The sequence below is a fragment of the Bipolaris victoriae genome (genome assembly GCF_000527765.1).
Source record: "Bipolaris victoriae FI3 unplaced genomic scaffold scaffold_24, whole genome shotgun sequence".
Taxonomy (NCBI): domain Eukaryota; kingdom Fungi; phylum Ascomycota; class Dothideomycetes; order Pleosporales; family Pleosporaceae; genus Bipolaris; species Bipolaris victoriae.
In genome coordinates, this window is record NW_014575368.1 from 235,014 (window position 1) to 254,252 (window position 19,239).

The following is a 19,239-nucleotide window of genomic DNA, read 5'->3' on the forward strand; positions in this document are numbered from 1 at the left end:
TTTGTTTTTTTGTTCGGTTCTGTACTGTCGCGTCTTTCCTTGAAGCGCAAGAATCCTGTACTCAATCTGTTTGTCGATCCAGCGAATTATACACTTGAGCCCGACGCGTCTTGTCAACCGTGTTACGCGTGAATCCCAGGGAGCCCAAACGAAAGCCCGGGGAGAAACAAATAAAAAGAAGAGACCTTCAAAAGGCGCAGAAGATGAAAAAGTTAAATGAAAAATACCCGGAATTGCTACACAAGACAATTTCTAATCCATCAGGCTGAGATTTCGTCGAGGCTGTTGTGTAAGGCTGGGAGCTGAGAGCGAGCTGAACAAGAGAACTAGGGTTCGCGAGTTATACCTGTATCCCCACCAGCGTTGTCGGCCCCCTTTGAGCTGCAGCAAAAGATCTTCCTCTCCCAAGAAAAACAAGAAAAAAATCCTCACAGTGGAAGAATTAACAAAAGTACGGGACCGAGCGAAATGGCCGAGCGACGCTGACCAAAAATAAAGGACGTGTGGGAAGAAAGAGAAGGGAAGTAAGAAACTAAAAGACGACACCTTCCCCTTCGGGGAGCAGGGAGGGGTGATCGGGGCGGTCGTAAGCACAGCCTCCCTCTCTCGGTAGCCCCGTCAAATGACGTTTCCGGCCCCCAAAATGCCAAAAGGTCGGTTGCGGGAAACCCATGTGTGAGCTTTGGGTGGATGTGGGTGTGGGGTTTACCCCTGGACCTTTGGGGGGGCGAAGGGCTTACTACCAAGACGCCGGAACGAACGGCTTGAAACAGGCCCAGTTCCACTGCTTTGCATGCAACCAATGGTGGTGCGCAAGAGCTCTATGTACTACTACTCGGTGCATACTTTAGTGTTCAGCTGCTGGGGGCTCAATATGTGCGTAGATGCTGACATTACTGCACTAGGCTGGATCTGTGACAAGGTAGGCTAGGGCATAGAATGGGTTTCTCTCGTATCTGATGCTTGGCATATCCATACTATCTATTTGCCACGTGATCTGCTGATAAGGTGTAGTGCTTTGGCTGGTATCCTGTGCAGAATTGCATGAAATATATTATTGAATGAAGACGCATCTTTGATGAGTTACTCGATATTCAGATGAGGATAATATACTCTATACCTTCGACATGTTCACCGTTTTTGAGATCCATCGCGACTATGGCAATGAAGAGCAGGTCGCTTGCGTCTGCCTTGGATGAGTACACTCTCAAGACATGTTTTCGTGCGTTGAGCGTGGCCCAGGCGTTGTCCCTGCTTTTGCAGATTTCTTTGTTGCAAGGATTAGAGTTAGCCAAGAAGATGGTAGAGGTTATGCAACGATTGTTTCGTCTGCAGAGTATGCACCGCCATTGACGGACATAAACACACGAGTCACGTCGCATGGCTCCAAGTTATTAGACTCGTACGTACCTTCAGTCCCCGCGAATACATGGCCACCGAGTTGTCCACGGCCATCGGATGCAAAGATTTCGTCGGCAAGGATATTCCCTACGTTAGAATCCTGGGTGTCCAGCAAGCTGAAGAATCGATCAATCAGTTTCTTGACGCTGTCTGGGACGGGGTGGTCCGGCCAGACTGTGTCTTTGGTGTTGCTGCCCATATTCTTCTTCTCTTGAGATGATTGCGAGATAGAAAACAATCTTCTCCGCAGCTTTGCAGCTTCGCAAGATTCGATTCTTGCATTTCATGAGTAAGTGACAGCCGGTGGATGGTCCTTCATAAATGAGCCTGGTCCCGGATCCCGCCGCACCAATGTATCAGTCCGGATTAAATAAGTTAGTTCGCCTTTGAAATCTTTTCGGAAGCGAAATATACTGTAGTAACGAATTGCAGCGTGTGGGGGCCGCGAATGTGGGATCCCCTAATCCATTCGGGTGTTCGGGAAGTATGTCTCTTCCGGGATCCGGAGCAACCCAATTCGTGCAAAGTATAGAGAACCGCTCTATGTCCCACTCAATAACTACGCCAAGCTCATTCGTAACATACAAAGTAGTTTAGAATGGTATGGCATATGGAATACATTAGTTTTCGTGGTCCTTTTCGTATCAGTTATAAGGTTTTTCTACAAGGAAAAGAGATATGCGCACGATGATCATGACGACAGTAAATGTAAACGATATCCGAAGTAGTAAACTATCTCTCTGAACTTCATACCATGTTTATATAAACATAGGCACCCCTGTAAGGTATGCACTGTCAGCGGTACAATCAAGCCGACGTCTAGGCCGTTGTCGACTCGGAATCTTCTTCGAGGCAGAACATCTTGACCGCAGCTATACAAGCACTGAACCGTGTTCATAGTCAAAAGTTAGGTAGTGTAGTGTAGCATCTACCTACCTGAAAAATGGGTCTTCCTTATGTATAGAAATGCCCAAGATGAGAAGCCGAACAATTTTGGACCCAGCTATGTGCAAATATCATTACAGACTCATGAGTCGTAGCTCCAGGTTTAGTAGTCTGTTGGAACGATGATCAACAATGGCGATTCTGTAGTAGGTCTCTGTCATGTAGCATGTTTCACAACTGATTACAAATCTGATCATCTGCTGCAAGTGTCCGTTTTACTTCTCCTCACAATCTTTCTCCGTCGATGGCGCTCCTGGTCGGATAGATAACATGCAGTGTCAAATGGGAGTTAATTGGATTATCATAAAATAGATGACGACCCTCGTGTCCCTACGTCCTACCCAAGGGCCAGAGTTTGTGGCACTAGTTCGATAAGATAACCATCCTAACGTACGAATAAATTAGCTCATGAACTCCAAAAGACCTGACTCATCATGGATTTCAGAAAGGTGAGTCGAGTTTCACTCAGACTCGGAGGCATATTCAGACTCACCGGATCTTGAACAAACGCGACCTGCTCTAGTATCCCTGCATGGTCGGGGTGGAGCTTTCCATCCGTTCCATTGGCTGAAACACCTACTCCACGTTGTTTCTCCCAGTCAGTGACCAGGAGAGACGTATCACACGACCCAGCATCCTTCAAGATCGGAACGCCATGTGCTCTGAGCCTCGCTACCGCCTGCTGCACATTCGGCACAGTGAAGCCGAGATGTCCAAAACCTAAATTTGGCGGTGTAATACCCGTGGCATAAAACCCGGGCTCATGCTTCTCGGAGCCGTGGATATGGAGCAGTTCTAAGAGACCAAGCGTACTAGTGAGTTTGGCGGTGGTATCAATGGCGAACTTTGCTGGGTCGGCGCGATGCTCGTCAGTCTCTGGGTAGGCGAGGTAGTAGATTGTGAAAATGCCGGCGTTTACTCTATAGAGAGGGGTAAGTCCTTGAACGTGGCTGTTGTAGCGAGACCCGAGGTACGGTCTCTTGGATAATATTGTTTCCTCTACAGGTGATCTCATGGGCTGCATGCAAGCAACATTTAACCGCCTTTACTCGATAGACCATCAAGTTCCCAATTGCCTCTTTTCGTGTTGTGACCCCTCATAATTTATTCAACGGAAGAGCGGCAGGGAGATATACCTTATAACAAGAGGCCCAAACAAGGGAAAACAAACAAGTATATGAAATATTGACGAAAGGCTAGGGGTCACGCACTAGCTATGACTTACGAGAAAACCTGTCTCATACCCATCAAGCTAGTATAGAACTCCATGCTCTGCTTAGGATCTCGAATCTTCATCATCGAGTGGTTAAGCTTGTACCCTATAGTCGGATCGTTCGGCAGTATAGGATCTGTAGCGTGACCGTTAAGTGACTGCGTTATTTTGGAATTGGTACCGTTTTCCATTTTGTATCCAATAGAGCGTGTAATATGCTGATCAGAGATATTTTTGCACAGAGCAGGGCCTGGAAGATTTGTTCCGGTAAGACGCCTTTTATATCTCGGCCCACGAGTATTCTTCGACATCCCCTCTTATTAGACTTTATAAAGTAATTCACGGCACTGCATCTCGGGAACGGATAACTCCGGAACGGACTAACGGCCGGTTCAGTTCATTCGTTTTCTGGCACCGTCTCTGGCTAGTTTGGGTTAGAGCGTTACCAGGGTGTTTAATCGTGTTAAACCTCGGCTTTCTAATTAGGATAGAAAAAGGCGGGGATATTGAGTTGAGATTTTAGTTTCTGAATTGTCTATAATTTTATTCCTATCTATTGGCTATACTAAATATTACTTTACTTACCAGTTAACGTTTCTATAATCATGTTTTCAAGTCCCCAAAAGCGAGTAAAATGATTTAGGGAAGAATCTAATTAATGAATAGAATAATATTTCTCAGTCGGATATCCCTATGATACCAGTCTTGAGTAGAGTGTATTGGAGTATAATTACACAGCCTTATGACTCTGTCCAAGCGTATTATCAGGTTAAAAGACATCTTCGGGTTTGCCGGAGCCCAATAAGGCGGCAAGTTCATCCATTGTCCATTCCTGATGCACGTGGCCTTCAGGAACGTTTGTGTTTGTAAAAGGCGCCCTTGTCTTGATGTGAGCAATCGCCGCTTGGGCATTACCATAAGCATATTGGCGTGCATCAGCATCGTAGAGCCATCCTGACATAGGGAATCTCAGGAGTTCCGGATTTCTCTTGACTGCATCCCAATCTGTCTGTTGCCAGCGATGACGGTTTTCCCAACCCAAACGTTGAGTTGGACTTGTTCGGCCGTAGCTGAAGATATCATTGTAAGATTATCGCGTAGGAGGAAGAGAAAGGAAGGTCTGCTCTGCTTACCGCAGTTTTTCGGTCGCCCTCAAAGCGAGTGGTACGTCCTCGACTCCTGTCACATCTATCATTGCGGCGATAATCGCCCCGTCCTCGGTTGCTTGTGCCCCTCTGGCACCAGAGGAAGGGATGTGAGGATGGGCAGCATCGCCAACTAGACGAGAGTTAGTGGTTTTCACGATTATATGCCACCAATGGGCACCTAAACGTGATCTTTCCCTGGGAGTTGGCCGATTTTGCGTGAGGCCTTATATCGCGAATTAAAGAGACTCAACCAGATGATAGCCTTCCGTCATGCTCACAAATGGACTTAGACTTAGCTCTTGCTGAATATAACTTCAGTATTCTATGGAACCAGGTATGTTCACGAATTCTCCTTTTTTTCTCGGATGATACGCTTCTTGATGAAGAATCTTCTATTAACTTTGTGCTCTGATCTTCGATTATTAAATCTGGATTTCAGGTTAGCGAATTGCAATCGGCAGACGCTCATAGACGTCACCTTTATCAAGGCTGTACAAGACAGTGTACTCAAAGGCGTGACGCATCCTATCTAATTTAATTCCTGTCTCCGGTTGCTCGAAACCGCGCTACTCAGATAAAGTATTGCAAAACACTTATGGGAGTTAACTGCGAAATAATTTTGTCTCCTTGACACGCAGTCCACATCCGTATCATGTTCCAGGAATCTAGACAACGTTTTTGAAATTTACTTCTGCCTTAGTACCATCAACATCATTATCGCTGAAACTACAAGCATCTTATGGGAGATTGCGATGGAAATCATTGAAAAGGTCACCACTACTCTTACCAGCAAGGACATACATAGATTTGTATTTGTTGTCACATGCATAGGCTAATATATGGAAGAAAGATCTTAATTATTTCTCATGCATCTTTGGTTTCACTGCTTTGTTATATCTACATTGCTAGAAGCCTGACAACGCGTCTTGAAAGGGTTTTAATGCAAAAGAAATTTGTTTATTCATTGAGACTCTGCAATTTTTCCAATATTAGTTACTCTATATTCTAGTCTCCAAGCAGCAAGTCTTGTGGAGTAGCTCCGCCTGATCGTTACATCTTACAAAATAAAGACGAAAGGGCTTGAACCGAACCGAAAATCAGTGAAAATGCCAATTATTGAGCAACACTGGAAGCCTGTAATTGACGAGACTGTTTTGAGGCAGTTGCGAATATTGCCAAACCGCTGGTGCACATAGCATGAGAGTTCGGGTTTAGCTACCGATAGCATAATGTGTTCGCAGGATCAATGTATAGCTTTAATACATAGGACGAAAACATTAGAAAAGTAAAATTCTTAAATCATTGGTGTTCTTCAAAGGTTAATTACCAATATTGATTATAGAATTAGAGCTAGAGACCACAACAAAATAAACGTAACGAGTCCTTATGTCTGCTTAAGCTCTGACGCCTGCATCCAACACTTCTTGTAAGTGCGCCCACCACATACCCTCAGTTATATTTGCTAAGAAAGCAAGGTCGGGTACCTCATATTGTTGTTGAATTGCGCGCAATTCTTCCGGAAAGTCAGCTTCAGAAGGGAATCGTCCGCGTGATAGAGAGGATTCCACGGTGATTGAGATCCGAAGAAATGCCAATGGGTCTTTAAGAAATATGTCAGTCAATTCGTCTCTTATGAGCAAGCTTCGCGTCGGTGCTGTTATTACATGCCTTCGGCTTTGGTGAGTAGGACTAGTGAAAGCCGGTGCCGGTCCTTCATTAGTCTGGATATAATCCATAGTCCTTTTGATACTTAAAATTACGTCGTTAGTATTTTCAAAACGTGATCGGAATCGCCACATGATATTGATGTATACTTCCAACCCTCTTTGAGTCTTGCGTGATAGTGTAAGGGACTTTGATCTCATATCAAGCAAGTACCAGATAAATGGGAAAGCAGAGACGCCGATACTAAGAGTGTTAGTTCCATTGACGTACAATGGAAGTGTAGTCACTTACAAAGTGTTGGGTAAGAATCAAGAAAGACCCATGTGCTCCAATTCAAATAGATTATCAGTTATGCTACGTAGGAATGCAATCATACTCATCTGAGCTTGAAATCGAAGGCCTTCCTGGTTCTCTTGATTCTTGTCTCGAACCGTTAGGAGCAGAAGGTCATGATGGCACACAAAAGCCTTCGCGGTGCTAAAAGTATTGTTAATGAAGAGCTCAGGTAAATATACATAACTGAGGTAGATAGAGGGACAGGCAGAACATACTTGTAGTATATGCATATCATATTTGTGAAGAGGATTAGAGACTCATGGGCTTCAGGAACGGATGTTAGGACTCCAAATCTATCGAGAGCTCGTTTGTACCATATATCGAGCTCACAGGACCACCGCCTCATTTCTTCATGGTTCGGCTGGACTTTGCCCGCTGTCAAGGGTGTCCTGAATGAAGAACTTCAAGAATATCATTGAGTATGACGGCCAGTTCACAGAGCACTCCGAAAAGGTGTACTAGGTTTACTTTTGTGGTTCTGTCATATACCATGGAACATCCCATCTCATCCGCGAAATCGTCTTGGCTCGGTCCTGGTAGGGAGAAATCAAAGTCCGTGGACTTGATTTGTGGTCTTTGTCGTAATACCAATGCCATAATCCGGTTGCGCAATATGCAACACCACCATAGACGTTTTAGAAATATCTTCTCACGTGAATCATCTTCCATCTGGGTATATAGATGAGCTCCAGCTCTTCTTGAGTAATCAACTGCTTGGCTTAACCAGAAAGCACTGACTCCATCACTGGTGAAAGGTTCGTGATACGTCAGCAGCAACTGTGTTTGAGATAATTAGCATGGGATTCGGCAGCGTTCGAATAAAATTCACCCACCCTAGATCTATTATAAAATTCAGCATGAGCCGCATGAACTGTGCAAAACCCCAGCTTGCGCAGGCTCGCCGAGGAAATGTACTAGAGGATGTATCAATAATTGCTCAAATCCCAAAGGTTACAAATCAAACCTACCGAGCTAGCGAGAAAGAGTATGGCTTGAAGAAGGAAGAGCGGCACTCGCTTTTGAGAAGGTGGTTGTACGGTGTTTGTACAGAACATGTCCAGAAATTCCATCTCATCCATAACGGGGAGTACTGGATGGATGTATAAGAAGTAGTGCCTAATAAACACTTCAAGTATGGGTTTGGTAGGAACAAAAACATCCTAGCTCCTCAAGAAGTGAAGCAGCGAAAGGTTCGACACGAGCTAGGTTATATGCCTCGATGCATTGATAATGGGAAAAATGAACAAATGTGTCGCTCATATGCGTCGAAGAAGCCAAGGAAATTGCACAGCCCTCATAAATGGGCAGTATATCAGCTTTCCCCGATGAAAGTCCACCGGACCGTGTCGAGCCGGAAGATGGACTTGTAGTTTCAACATTAGATGAAGACTGATTCGAATGTAGAGTTTCCTGCCGACTCGTGTCTAACAATTCAGCTAGTGGCCTGACAAGATCATGTGCAATGGATGTTTTTGCCGGATTAACACTTTCCTGAACAACAGGTTGGGCCGAATTGTCTTGCAATTCAGAGTCGGACGGTTGTTGAGTGCTGGAAGTTTGGATTAGAGGTAAAGACATCGGTGTCTGCCGCGGTTGCCGCTGATTCAATCGAGGTGTTAAGAAATTTAACCCTGGACAGGGAAACCTGCGGCGTGAATCATTGCTTGATCAGCATTGTGCTTATTCTCTCATAGAAACATATAGTGCTTGAGATTGTAGGAAAGATATCGATTACCGTTTTTGTGCCCTTGGTATGACGGTACAATCTTGGTCATCCAGTCTGCAGTTAACACAAAGCATGCCATGCACCGAAACATTGCATCGGACCTTGCGGAGTTGACAATGAATACATGCGATTCGGGCACGTCTCTTAATTGGTCTAGAGGACTCCTCCTCCTCTAAGCCGTTTTTTTGGACTTCCGTCTGCATATCGGCCTCGTCGGTCCGCAAAACTCATTCCCTCTGTCTGTAATCTTGTTGATCAAGGATATGAGGTTGATTTTGTAACCCCTCACCATGCTTGCCTCGGCTATAGTACAATGGCAGTCGCCGAGACGTAGCAGCCGGAATTGCCGGAACACAGCTAACACTTTGGGATGGGTCATCAACATTGAACTATCAGTGAGTCTAGTGGCTATGCTAGAGAGCCTGCTTCTTCTCGAATTGACAACAAGACATCAATGTACTGGTAGTCTATTGCACGCGTTAAGTACTCTAGAAGCTGTGATAATGCGTGATGAGAAGGCATATTAACACTTGGAAACCACTTACCCGTAAGATCACGTAAGGCATGAGACCTTATTATCGATAAGAGTAAACAATGTCACCTCAAATATATAGCTATATAGAATATATCTGTTCACGTGGTTGTCGCTACAAATTAATCCGGTTAGTTCAATCACAATTGCCAAGAGATGTTATCAATCAATTCAAGAAAGCCTCCAGACACCCGTTAAGCAGTTCATTGAATTGTATTGTCTCGAACTGACTGAATTGATTATTCCGAAGTCTGGGTAAATTGATATGCCTGGTCAGGCCACTAGTGTCCCAAATTGCTGTTAGCGTAAGTAGATTCAGACTAGGAACAAATCACCTGGATAGATATTTCAGAATGTTCTGGGTAAAGTGAATTACAAGTTTGCTTTGGTCCTGGTTCCTTGATTGTTAGTCGGAAGACCCTGGAAACGCTTGTAGAGTTCCAAGGCTTGAGGATTAGCAACAGTATTACCAACCGCAGTGCTCTAGTTACTGCAGCTCGTGCTCGCGATATTCAATTAAGCCTAGATATGGTAACAACATCTTTCAAGGGTGAGGAGAGCAAACGCCATCTTGAACTTGAGTGCGCAGACGGTAAGCGACTTGGCTTCAATGGGAAGCAACTGATCCATCCGAGCCAAATCGAGATAGCGCAGAAAGTCTTCTCGCCTTCGGAAGAAGAATTGACATGGACCATCAATGTGACGATTGGGGACGCTAAAGTGGCGGTGGACCAAGGACGGGGTGCTTGAACTTTGGATGGGAAGTTGACATATGTGCCAGTGGTCAGGATGGCTCACGCAACTGTGGCTAAAGCCGAAGCGTGCGGCATTGATATGCAATCTTTGAGAGAAACTTGGAAGAGTCTACAGCCGCAATGGAATTTCATTCACTGTTCAATTTCTCGAATCTCGGTGTCTTAACGCGTTTGCGGGGAAGGGACCCAGTCGACTGTACGTGCGAATAATGATAGACTGTAGCTCCATACAGCATATTTTGAGACCCTTAAAATGGGGATAAGGATCTGCAAAGCTGACATGGTGTGGGTTGTTGAATGGTCTCTTGGAATGGCCGGGACTCCCAAATACAACTAACATGTCCGTAGTAACAACCAAGCTAATTTGATCATCGGTGTTGGGTTTAGTTGCCTCTGGCTGGCTCGGATACTAATCCAGCTGAGTAGCTTGAAACTATGCATCATAGATTAGACCATGATTTGTAAGATACCGCTAGCTTAACTAGAAATGCAACTACCATTCTCTGATGACTTATATGAGGGCCATCTTGGGTTTAGCACGACAAAACTCTGAGAATACATTGTTGAGTAAGTTTCACTAAACGATACAGAGTAGATCAAGAGACACTAAGCTATCCCGGCGTCGAAGCCTAACTCCTCCAATATTGATAGCGTATGTTCGCCCAGTGCAGGAACTGCGCCAATGCTCACCCCAGAAGCTGTAGCAACACCAGGAGGTACGAGCGCCGAGACGCGACCCTTGGGCGTATCAACTTCAGTCCAGCGGCCTCGCGCACGGAGTTGCGGGTGGTTCTACACATTTCGCATCGTGTTAACAGTCGCTTTTGCAGTAGACGCTTTATCCAGTTTTACCCGGATCTCTGCTGTGCTAAAAGGTTTAAAAGCACCGCGAATGACCTCCTTGAGCTCCTCTCGGTTCTGCATTCGTAGCGAGTTACTAGCGAAGCGAACATCTTGGCTCAGTTCCGGCTTCTCCAGAACCGATTGACAGAAATTGTTCCATTCTCTTTCATTCTGAATACCCAAAGTGACGGATTCCCCACCGCCAGTTTCGAATGGACCATAAGGATAGATGGTCGCATGAGATGCTCCTGTTCTTCTAGGTGGCGGTGCTCCTTGATATGCGCAGTATAAAGGGAAGCTCATCCACTCCACCATACTCTACAACATGGAGATGTCCAATCGGTATCCTAAGCCAGTCTTCTGGCGTTGCATCAAGGCTGCGAGGATGTTGGTGTATGCATACATGCCTGCGGAGATATCGGCAATAGAGATGCCAACTTTTGCAACTTCATTTTCGCTACCAGTGATAGAGAGAAGACCAGCTTCACTCTGCACAAGCAAATCATAAGATTTCTTCTCTCTATACGAACCACTGTCACCGTAGCCAGAGACATCGCAGACAATAAGGCCGGGGTTCTTGGGCTTCAGAGCTTCGTACGACAAACCTAGCCTTGCGCTTGCACCCGGAGCTAGGTTTTGAACGAGGACATCTGCTCTGTCGAGGAGTGCCATGAGCACTTTCATATGTTCAACGCTCTTCAGGTCCAGTGCCAAACTTTCTTTAGACCGGTTGAGTCACACGAAATGCGAAGCAAGCCCATCCACTCGAGAGTCGTAGGTACGAGCAAAATCTCCGACACCAGGTCGTTCCACCTTGATAACTCGGGCACCCAAGTCTGCGAGCTGTCGTGTGCAGAATGGCGCTGCTACAGCATGTTCAAGGGAGACTACTGTGATGCCATCGAGCGGCCTGAGATTTTCGGTTGCAAGAGCCTGTCCAGTCTTTGAATTTTGTTAAGACATTGATCGACAGTGGGCGCGAGCAACCGTAGTAGACCAGGGACTCTGAGGTATCCGAGTGCATCGTTGGATCTGAGACGCCGCTCCTCGTGTGAATAAGCAGAGGGACATACTCGTCTGGTGAAATGGTATCACTCCGCTTGAAGAGTATGGGGGATAAAACGATGTACTCGCTGATTCGTCTACCGGCTTATCTGACGAAACCTTCACGACGGCAAGGATCCTACTTAACTCATCGGACGTTTAGTAAAAGGACCAACCGAGGGCCAGGATTTGTATATAACCGGTCTTGTGTATTGCTAGGATCGGAGAAGCAGGAGATCTAATCTTAAGAGGATAAAAGAAAGCCGCGACTGTCTTGGTTTCCCCATCCTGGCTTTAGTTTTCAACACGCATTCCGATATCGCACAGGGCTATCTCCATTTGTACGCCAAGGAGACGAAAAGTCTCATTGTCGCCTTGCTACGTTGAACGACACCGTTGTGGGGGTTGACCGGGTGGAGTAGCTCGAAAGTGCGGAGGCGGAGAGGCGAGAAGTGCTCATTCGGCAGTATGATTGGTGTCTTGTCCTTGGTTCGGCTATATGAACACAACTTTGCCATCATGGCGTCAACCCAGCAACTTCGCACAATATAAGTCATTTACTTCACATTTACTCACATACAAGGTGCACATCTACTTACCTGATTACTTCATGATTCCGAAGAAGGGACTTGTTGCCAGCCATCTCATACCATGTCACTTCACAACACATCGTGCCTGCGACGCGCAAGTCGACTCACATTCATGAATCTATCCTTTATGCAGCCATCAAGAAGGCATGCCTTCTCTGCAACTAGAGCGTAGCACATAATGAGCATGGTCGGTTTTAGGGAGAATCAATTCATGGTCCGCGAGGCTGTGAGCCAGGTTTGCGCAGAGTTTCCAAATACATATTGGCAAGAACGCGACCAAGATGAGAAAGATCCTAAGGATTTTCATGCTGCGCTCGCAAAATCTGGGTGGCTAGGTATTGCGCTTCCAGAGTGCCTAGGCGGCTCTGGTTTGGGTATCTCGGAGGCAACTATCATGATGTAAACGATCGCTGAGTCCGGAGCAGGCATGGCCGGTGCACAGTCTGTCCATGCAAATTTGTACGCTACTCAACCGTTGGCGAAGTTTGGTTCACAAGAACAACTTCAGATAACAGTTCCTAAGATCGTATCTGGACAGACACGCGTTTGTTTCGGTGTAACAGAGCCAAACGCCGGGCTCGACACTCTTCGGCTTGCAACTACCGCTAAAAAGAACTCCGATGGATCCTACAGGGTAACTGAACAGAAGATCTGGATCACCTGTGCTCAGGTCGCGTCGAAGATGATCCTCCTTGCCCGCACAACTCCGCTAGAGGAGGTTCGAAACCCGAGTGAAGGTCTTCCATTATTCTGCATTGACATTGGTGACCGCAAAAAGCCTGGCCTTGATCTCCGCAAGATTAAGAAGATGGGTAGCCGCGCTGTTGATGCCAATGAGGTCTTTTTCAACAACTATCAGATCTCCGCAGACTCGCTCATTGGTGAGGAGGGCAAAGGCTTTAAAATGATATTGCACGGAATGAACGCTGAGCGCTGATTGCTAGCTGGAGAAGCTTTGGGACTAGGCTATGCTACTCTGAAGAAGGCCAGCGAGTACGCAAAAGAGCGTGTTGTCTTCCAACGCCCAATCGGCCAGAACCAGGCTATTGCACATCCCTTGGCAGATGGATTTATGAGACTTGAGGCTGCGAAACTAGCAACATATCATGCTGCCAGATATTATGACCAGAGCAAGACAGATCGTTCGGTGCGACAGGACGAGATCAGAGTTGCGGCAAACAGTGCGAAGTACTTGGCAGCGGAGGCTGCTTTTACAGCCTGCGAGAGAGCAGTCTTGACGCACGGAGGTATAGGGTACGCCATGGAATATGATGTGGAAAGATGGTTCAGAGAGTGCCTTGTACCTAGGATTGCACCCATTAGCAGAGAGATGATCTTGAACTACATTAGCGAGAGGGTACTGGAGTTACCTCGGAGCTATTGAGAGTTGTTCGAGGTGGCGCATATTCCGATAGAGAAGTTCTACCAAAACCTATATAGCGTACATCAAAAATATCTTGTTGAGCGTGAATGAAAGTATACTTCTTGGCTAAATTTGATCCCTTTGTGGTCCTGAAATCTTCAAGCCTGGCCTCCAATGCTATGTGTTACAAGGCTGGGAATATTATTCTAGATAAAAAATCAATTCAAATACAAATATCTACCAGGAAATTCCTCCTGCAGTTCTCCACGAGGACTTTATACGTTACGTGAGCTTCGCAACTTCTTCAAACATGTCGCCTACGGAAATACCATCCACAGCTTAATAGACAATCACGTCCTCTTCCTTATCAGAAGCAGCAATCAGTTTTCTATCCTTGATACCCAGAAAAACTCTGAATAGCACCAGAGTTGCCCACCGCAATTCATAGTTGAGGGGCGATGACCTTGGCAGCCTGGCTGACCTGCAAGCTATTGTTGGCGTAGCCGCTGTAAACAACAGCGCACAATGCTCCAGGAGCGACTAGTAGAAATTTGGCCAATGGAAATATTATACTCTCAAATTCCTTCTTCGACCTCAGGCAGCTACTTCTAGATACTACGCAGCCGGCTGTGGAAAGATCAGGGGGGCCGGAATGCAAGCCTCTTAGCAAACGCAACAACTAAAGAATTCGGAACAGGGTTTTTTCACTTTCACTAGACGCTTTCGCTAGTATCGTGAATGCCTTGTTCAGGCTTCCTATGGCTATAACGGCATGCTGCACGCCTATATATCATATACAGACCTATTCGCGAAAGCTGGCAACATACTGACTAAACTGCTATAATTGGGATCGCTATGGAGAAGGCTCGCTCAAAATATGTCATTTTCCGGTACGACAGTTTCTTCGCCGCGTAAGGACACACTTTACTAACAAAAAAACTCCTCCGAAAGAAACGCACCCATTGAAATGGTGAGTGTCCATGCAAGTTTTCACTGTTATCACGGTATTTTGTTGCAATAGGAGTGTACGAAGATCATTTCATGCTTTCAGCGACCCGCCTGCTGTTCCTACATCCTCGGCAGTGTTATTTTGGTGAGATTATCGCATATTGGAGTTGAGGTAGCGTTTTCATGAGGTGATCTTTCGGCTGTCATGCACAGTCTACTAGACTTTGCTGATGGAATAATTGCGTTATCAATTCCTTGAAGGTTACGGCGGGATGCCCTGAAATTCACTCATTCTAGCCAGGCCTCCCATATACAACTCAATAGTCTTGTCGTCATCTTATCAGATGGGTGCTCCACTGTATGACTCGGTCGTCAAGGGAATGTTTGGTCGGCTGAAATGCGGCATAAAAGCCGGCAAAGCCATATTGCGGCGCAATTGCTATTGGCATGCCCCAAACAGTGGGGCCGTTGGCAAGGCTTGATTTAGCTTGACTTGCTTGTCGTCAACTCTAATCGACAGGTATACACAGTAGAACTTAGATGTAGTACATTCGTAAAGTTGATGCAGATAGATCATATAGGAGAAGTTCCTAAGCACCAGAGATTAAGCTGAGTTGCGTGTCCCGTGTGGTCGATTATCGTCTATGAGTAATTAGGGTACACGGCTGCTTTCGGAGTAAGGTTGTGCAAAACGGGGAAGTAGATACCCACATCCTCTCCCTAAGCATCCGTTCGGGAGGTATTCCTTAGCCGCCTGTGCGGGTCCCATTTCCGTAGGTACATCCACACGCCGGAAACCTTACGTAGAGTTTACCCCACTACGGCAAATATCTCCGACCCAATACAAGCTAGTTTGTCTTGCAATATACTTTGTCTCACAGCATTTATGCCCGTTCGAGGTACATCTCCGTATCTTAGGTTCCCGTACGGAGACTTGTCGTAGTGGCGCAGCTAAGCCTACGTCGCAACGGGCGGATCCCCCCAAGCGAATGAGTTCCATAACTACTTAGGTGTGCTATATTGACAGGAATCGTCCCCCTGCACGTGTGGGGCGTGCGGGGGAGCATTCTGTACGGGATGTTGGGCTTGACGGGCGTCGGGGTAATGCCAGCCATTAAACCGACGCTCACACCAGCTAGCCAACAGGCCTACAGATGAACAGGACAAGCCAAGTGACCTCGTTATCGTGGCATGCACGAGGAATAGTTTTGGAAGAATCTTCGAAAATAAGTTAGCAAGAAATCTTAGACTACTAAGTAAGGGTTACAAACACCACAAGTATATAGTATTAGGCAATGGGTCCCGAAAGCTCATTGTGCTGAATTCCAGTTTGAACTGAATATTTAAGCCCAAGACATCTCTGCTTACTTCTCTAAGCACGACGAACCGTACTTAGGAAGCAGCTTGTTCAAAGCATACTTACTTATCTGCGAAAAGTAACTTAGGGCTCTGACATCCGGTATCTAACATTGTAACTAGTGAAGAGAACATTGAAATTCAATTAGTTCAACATATAATTATTGTTGTACGAAAGAAAGGAATTATAGTAGGAGAGTGCTCTTATGATTAAGGATAATAAGCGCAAAGAAAGAGTGCACACTAAGATAGGCGAGCTATCGCAAAGAGGCTGCAGAAGCTGCGGTAACGCGAGATATAGCACGCGGATATATCAGCAAGAGGCAATAAGAGATTTCCACTAAAATGGATTAACAAGCTTGTAGAGGTTTATCGAAACGTACATATGCTGGCCTATGATAATTATGATTTTTAGTAAGGCCTCTACATATTCATGATAAGTTTTCCTCGTCATACACTTGCCCAAGTCGCTGATAAATTTTAACGTAGAAATCGGGCCACCCTTTTTACTGGTTTCTGCGGACCCAACTCTCCTAACCATGCTGGTTAAGAGGGAAGCCACAGATAGCTAGCCTTTAAACAAACAATATTGAAGATATGAATGGATTTAGATTATGACTAAATAAGTGCAGCCATATCACTTTTCAAGGAAGACTAAAGATACACACATATGAATTGGCAGACGCAATAGCTCAGTATTATTTACGTAACGTCGAAATCGGCTGCCTAGGTTGATGGCTGTCTATGTGCCAGCCGGTTCTGAAGTCTTGAACTACCATGCCTATATACGCAACTTGATACAAATGCTTAGTTCAAAGCTTTAAGTAGCTGGGGGAGCATAACCTCCTCTGTAAAGCCCCAAGTTGCAGCTGAGCTCTCTGATTCCCATGCCGCACCAGTCCAGAAAGTGTTGTACTGGCTCTGCATGGCATTCATCTCTTTGTAGAAGCCGTTTGCTACCGCCTCGCGAGAAGGGTACAAGAAGTAAGGAGAGTGATCCAACAACCCGTTGATGGTGGGCTTCTCGCCTGGGGGTGATGTTGCGTTCATCGCCTTCTGAACAAATTCGGCCCTGGCCTGCAGGCTACTGGCCGCTTCCTCGCGGGTGATTTCCTTTGCACTGCTCCACCAGAAAGCGCGAGCTTCGACGTCTTTGATGCCAGACTGCGAAATGCCGAGCGTTTCTGGCAGAGGTGGGATGCCTCCTTCAGCCGAGGGGTCTACAAGTTCGTAGCCGGTATCCAGAGGCAGTCCGGTGCCGTTGAGAATGCACGTCCAAGTGTGAATGTTTGAGAACTCCTTAGTGATCTTGATTTCGTTAGGTCGCAGATCGAGGAACGGTGCCAGGTCGACGTAGCGAGGCCTGATTGCTATGACCAACTTCTTAGCGTGGATGGTTTGGGTGCCGCAGGGTCTCTCAATGACAGCAGTGACACCGTTCGCAGTCCGAGTAATCTTCTTGATATTGCTTTCGAGGAAAACATTTTCCGCTCCTCCCAGTTTGTTGTACGCCGTATTGTAAATGATTTGATTGCCTCGGTTGGAAGTGTAAAGGCGATCGGTGGTGAACTCAAGGGTGCTGTAATATTTCATGATGTGCAGCGTCAACAAGTCAAGCGCGTTTCCTGCCTGTACATAGAACACATCGTATGCCATTGCGGTCGCGTTGTATTTCTTGAGCCACTCGCCCCAGGGCAGTAAGAGATCTTCAGGAACCGGATCTGGGAGAAAAAAGCCAGGAGTCGAGAATAAATTTCCATATGACTGCATTTGCTTGAGATAAATCTCATTCGCCGCAGTCGCATTTCCTGGCGCGGGAGCAGGAAGTACTGCACCCGTTTTGTAATCCAAGTACTTTGTCGAGCCTTGAGGGAAGTATCCCTCATAAGGACCATATTCGACTCCAAGCTGGCGGAAGTAGTTCCTCGCAACCGAAGTATTGGTGTAAAGAATAACACCATAGTCTGTTGTTTGATTGGTTTTGGGGTCAATGTACGTCGCCACGTTGCCGCCCAATCGCGCCTCTCTCTCGATCACAGCTACTGACTTTCCGCGTGCTGCTAGCTGAACCGAGGCATAACTAAGGCAGTTAGTGTTTTGGGTTAATGCAAATGCGTATTTTGAGTACTTACGTTCCTCCAGAGCCTCCACCCACAACAATAACATCGCGCTCGACAACAGAAGGACAACTTCTATGCGAGTACGAGGACGCTCCAACATAGGCATTGATTGGCTGTAGTAAGATGGAAGAAACCAATAACGCTGAGGCTGTGGCTGAGACGAACGAGTGCATGTTGAAAACTCTCAGAAGATTGAAGGCAGTGAAGCTTGAGGGTTGACGAGTAGAGTTCACAAGCGTTGTAGTCGTGGTAAGAAATGTTCAACATAACGAGCGTCTTAAAAGCTGCAACGATGAGCCTCTTGAGGCTGAACCCATATTTCTCTGATTGTACATTGAAACCAAAACAAGGTTTCGTTTCGATTTCCCTCAGCCATTCTGAATAGCCTTCCGTACTCGATTGGGATCTACTCGGGAACGGTGGTTCGACTCCACACAACGGCCCGATTGTAAAGCCCCTATACAGTAGTATTGCAATTCCCGGCTACGTTGCCGGTACATTACCGAAGGCAATGAGGCCAGGGTAAAAAAAGGCCGGTTTTTAGACCGGGTTCGCCGACATGGCCCACTTTACATGCGTTTACCACCGCCTGTTTGGAAAGGTGATTCAGAGAAACTGTACATGACTAGGCAAGACTCTAGACATCGATCTCACACAATAGCTGAGTGATATATTATAAATCTCCATCTGGGCGGTGCAGATGAGTCAGTCAGGGATGTCCTGCTTAGGATATTGGCAAGGAAGTTGTTGAATTTGGTATTGGGCTAATTCGACTTAGCTTCGACGAACGTCACAGCATCATTCATGTAAAAATTCGCACTTTCTATCTCATTTTAATTAGCAAATACATACATTGAGTACGAAGATCAGCGAATTGACAAAATTAGAACTCGCGTTAAAGACTTTCGATATAAATGTCACGGGCCGGGACGGCCGCCAAAAGTGACAGGTATCAAAACAGTATATAGTACAAGTTGTCTATCTCGGAACTGTGGGAGGTGAGGCTAAGTACAGAATCCCAGCCAAGGCGCTATACCCAAACGGGGTAAGCGAGCTCTGGCAATGGCAGCGCCATAACAATAACATGATGCAACAAAGCGTGTACACGCAAATGCAAGCGCTGTATCTGCTACGTAACATCACTCAATGCAGATAGTGGAATAAAAATTCATTTGGATAGTTATTGATTTCATTGGTCCCCGTAACAAAGTAACTCGAGGAAATATTCGCAAGCCAAGATGGCATCAGCGATTT

General features: G+C 46.1%; 9 protein-coding genes across 9 annotated transcripts; 2 read left to right on the forward strand and 7 right to left on the reverse strand.

The window, feature by feature from the left end:
• Positions 1 to 1,094: 1,094 nt before the first annotated feature.
• Positions 1,095 to 1,600, reverse strand: COCVIDRAFT_24912 (hypothetical protein; the record flags this gene model as incomplete). The annotated part of the gene is made up of 2 exons (XM_014703172.1): positions 1,095 to 1,267; positions 1,411 to 1,600. The coding sequence occupies 2 exons, from the start codon at positions 1,598 to 1,600 to the stop codon at positions 1,095 to 1,097; spliced, it is 363 nt and encodes a 120-aa protein (XP_014558658.1).
• A 1,083-nt stretch (positions 1,601 to 2,683) lies between these two features.
• Positions 2,684 to 3,750, reverse strand: COCVIDRAFT_14287 (hypothetical protein; the record flags this gene model as incomplete). Its single annotated transcript, XM_014703135.1, has 3 exons — positions 2,684 to 2,731; positions 2,840 to 3,266; positions 3,572 to 3,750. 3 exons carry the CDS (start codon positions 3,748 to 3,750, stop codon positions 2,684 to 2,686), a joined length of 654 nt encoding a protein of 217 aa, XP_014558621.1.
• Positions 3,751 to 4,328: 578 nt separating this feature from the next.
• COCVIDRAFT_14288 (hypothetical protein) lies at positions 4,329 to 4,754 on the reverse strand (the record flags this gene model as incomplete). Its single annotated transcript, XM_014703136.1, has 2 exons — positions 4,329 to 4,629; positions 4,693 to 4,754. 2 exons carry the CDS (start codon positions 4,752 to 4,754, stop codon positions 4,329 to 4,331), a joined length of 363 nt encoding a protein of 120 aa, XP_014558622.1.
• A 1,347-nt stretch (positions 4,755 to 6,101) lies between these two features.
• On the reverse strand, positions 6,102 to 8,637 carry COCVIDRAFT_36020 (hypothetical protein; the record flags this gene model as incomplete). Its single annotated transcript, XM_014703236.1, has 7 exons — positions 6,102 to 6,658; positions 6,692 to 6,849; positions 6,924 to 7,069; positions 7,111 to 7,485; positions 7,677 to 7,834; positions 7,866 to 8,353; positions 8,444 to 8,637. 7 exons carry the CDS (start codon positions 8,635 to 8,637, stop codon positions 6,102 to 6,104), a joined length of 2,076 nt encoding a protein of 691 aa, XP_014558722.1.
• Positions 8,638 to 10,327: 1,690 nt separating this feature from the next.
• COCVIDRAFT_36021 (hypothetical protein) lies at positions 10,328 to 12,278 on the reverse strand (the record flags this gene model as incomplete). Its single annotated transcript, XM_014703237.1, has 5 exons — positions 10,328 to 10,513; positions 10,574 to 10,880; positions 10,968 to 11,260; positions 11,306 to 11,474; positions 12,208 to 12,278. The coding sequence occupies 5 exons, from the start codon at positions 12,276 to 12,278 to the stop codon at positions 10,328 to 10,330; spliced, it is 1,026 nt and encodes a 341-aa protein (XP_014558723.1).
• A 98-nt stretch (positions 12,279 to 12,376) lies between these two features.
• Positions 12,377 to 13,582, forward strand: COCVIDRAFT_14290 (hypothetical protein; the record flags this gene model as incomplete). The annotated part of the gene is made up of 3 exons (XM_014703137.1): positions 12,377 to 12,533; positions 12,624 to 13,079; positions 13,143 to 13,582. 3 exons carry the CDS (start codon positions 12,377 to 12,379, stop codon positions 13,580 to 13,582), a joined length of 1,053 nt encoding a protein of 350 aa, XP_014558623.1.
• A 421-nt stretch (positions 13,583 to 14,003) lies between these two features.
• Positions 14,004 to 14,213, reverse strand: COCVIDRAFT_93739 (hypothetical protein; the record flags this gene model as incomplete). The annotated part of the gene is made up of 1 exon (XM_014703238.1): positions 14,004 to 14,213. A coding segment is annotated over one exon (210 nt), but the record flags the coding sequence as incomplete, so codon positions are not given.
• Positions 14,214 to 15,228: 1,015 nt separating this feature from the next.
• On the forward strand, positions 15,229 to 15,519 carry COCVIDRAFT_93972 (hypothetical protein; the record flags this gene model as incomplete). The annotated part of the gene is made up of 1 exon (XM_014703239.1): positions 15,229 to 15,519. A coding segment is annotated over one exon (291 nt), but the record flags the coding sequence as incomplete, so codon positions are not given.
• Positions 15,520 to 16,672: 1,153 nt separating this feature from the next.
• On the reverse strand, positions 16,673 to 18,158 carry COCVIDRAFT_93904 (hypothetical protein; the record flags this gene model as incomplete). The annotated part of the gene is made up of 2 exons (XM_014703240.1): positions 16,673 to 17,945; positions 17,998 to 18,158. 2 exons carry the CDS (start codon positions 18,156 to 18,158, stop codon positions 16,673 to 16,675), a joined length of 1,434 nt encoding a protein of 477 aa, XP_014558726.1.
• Positions 18,159 to 19,239: the final 1,081 nt, after the last annotated feature.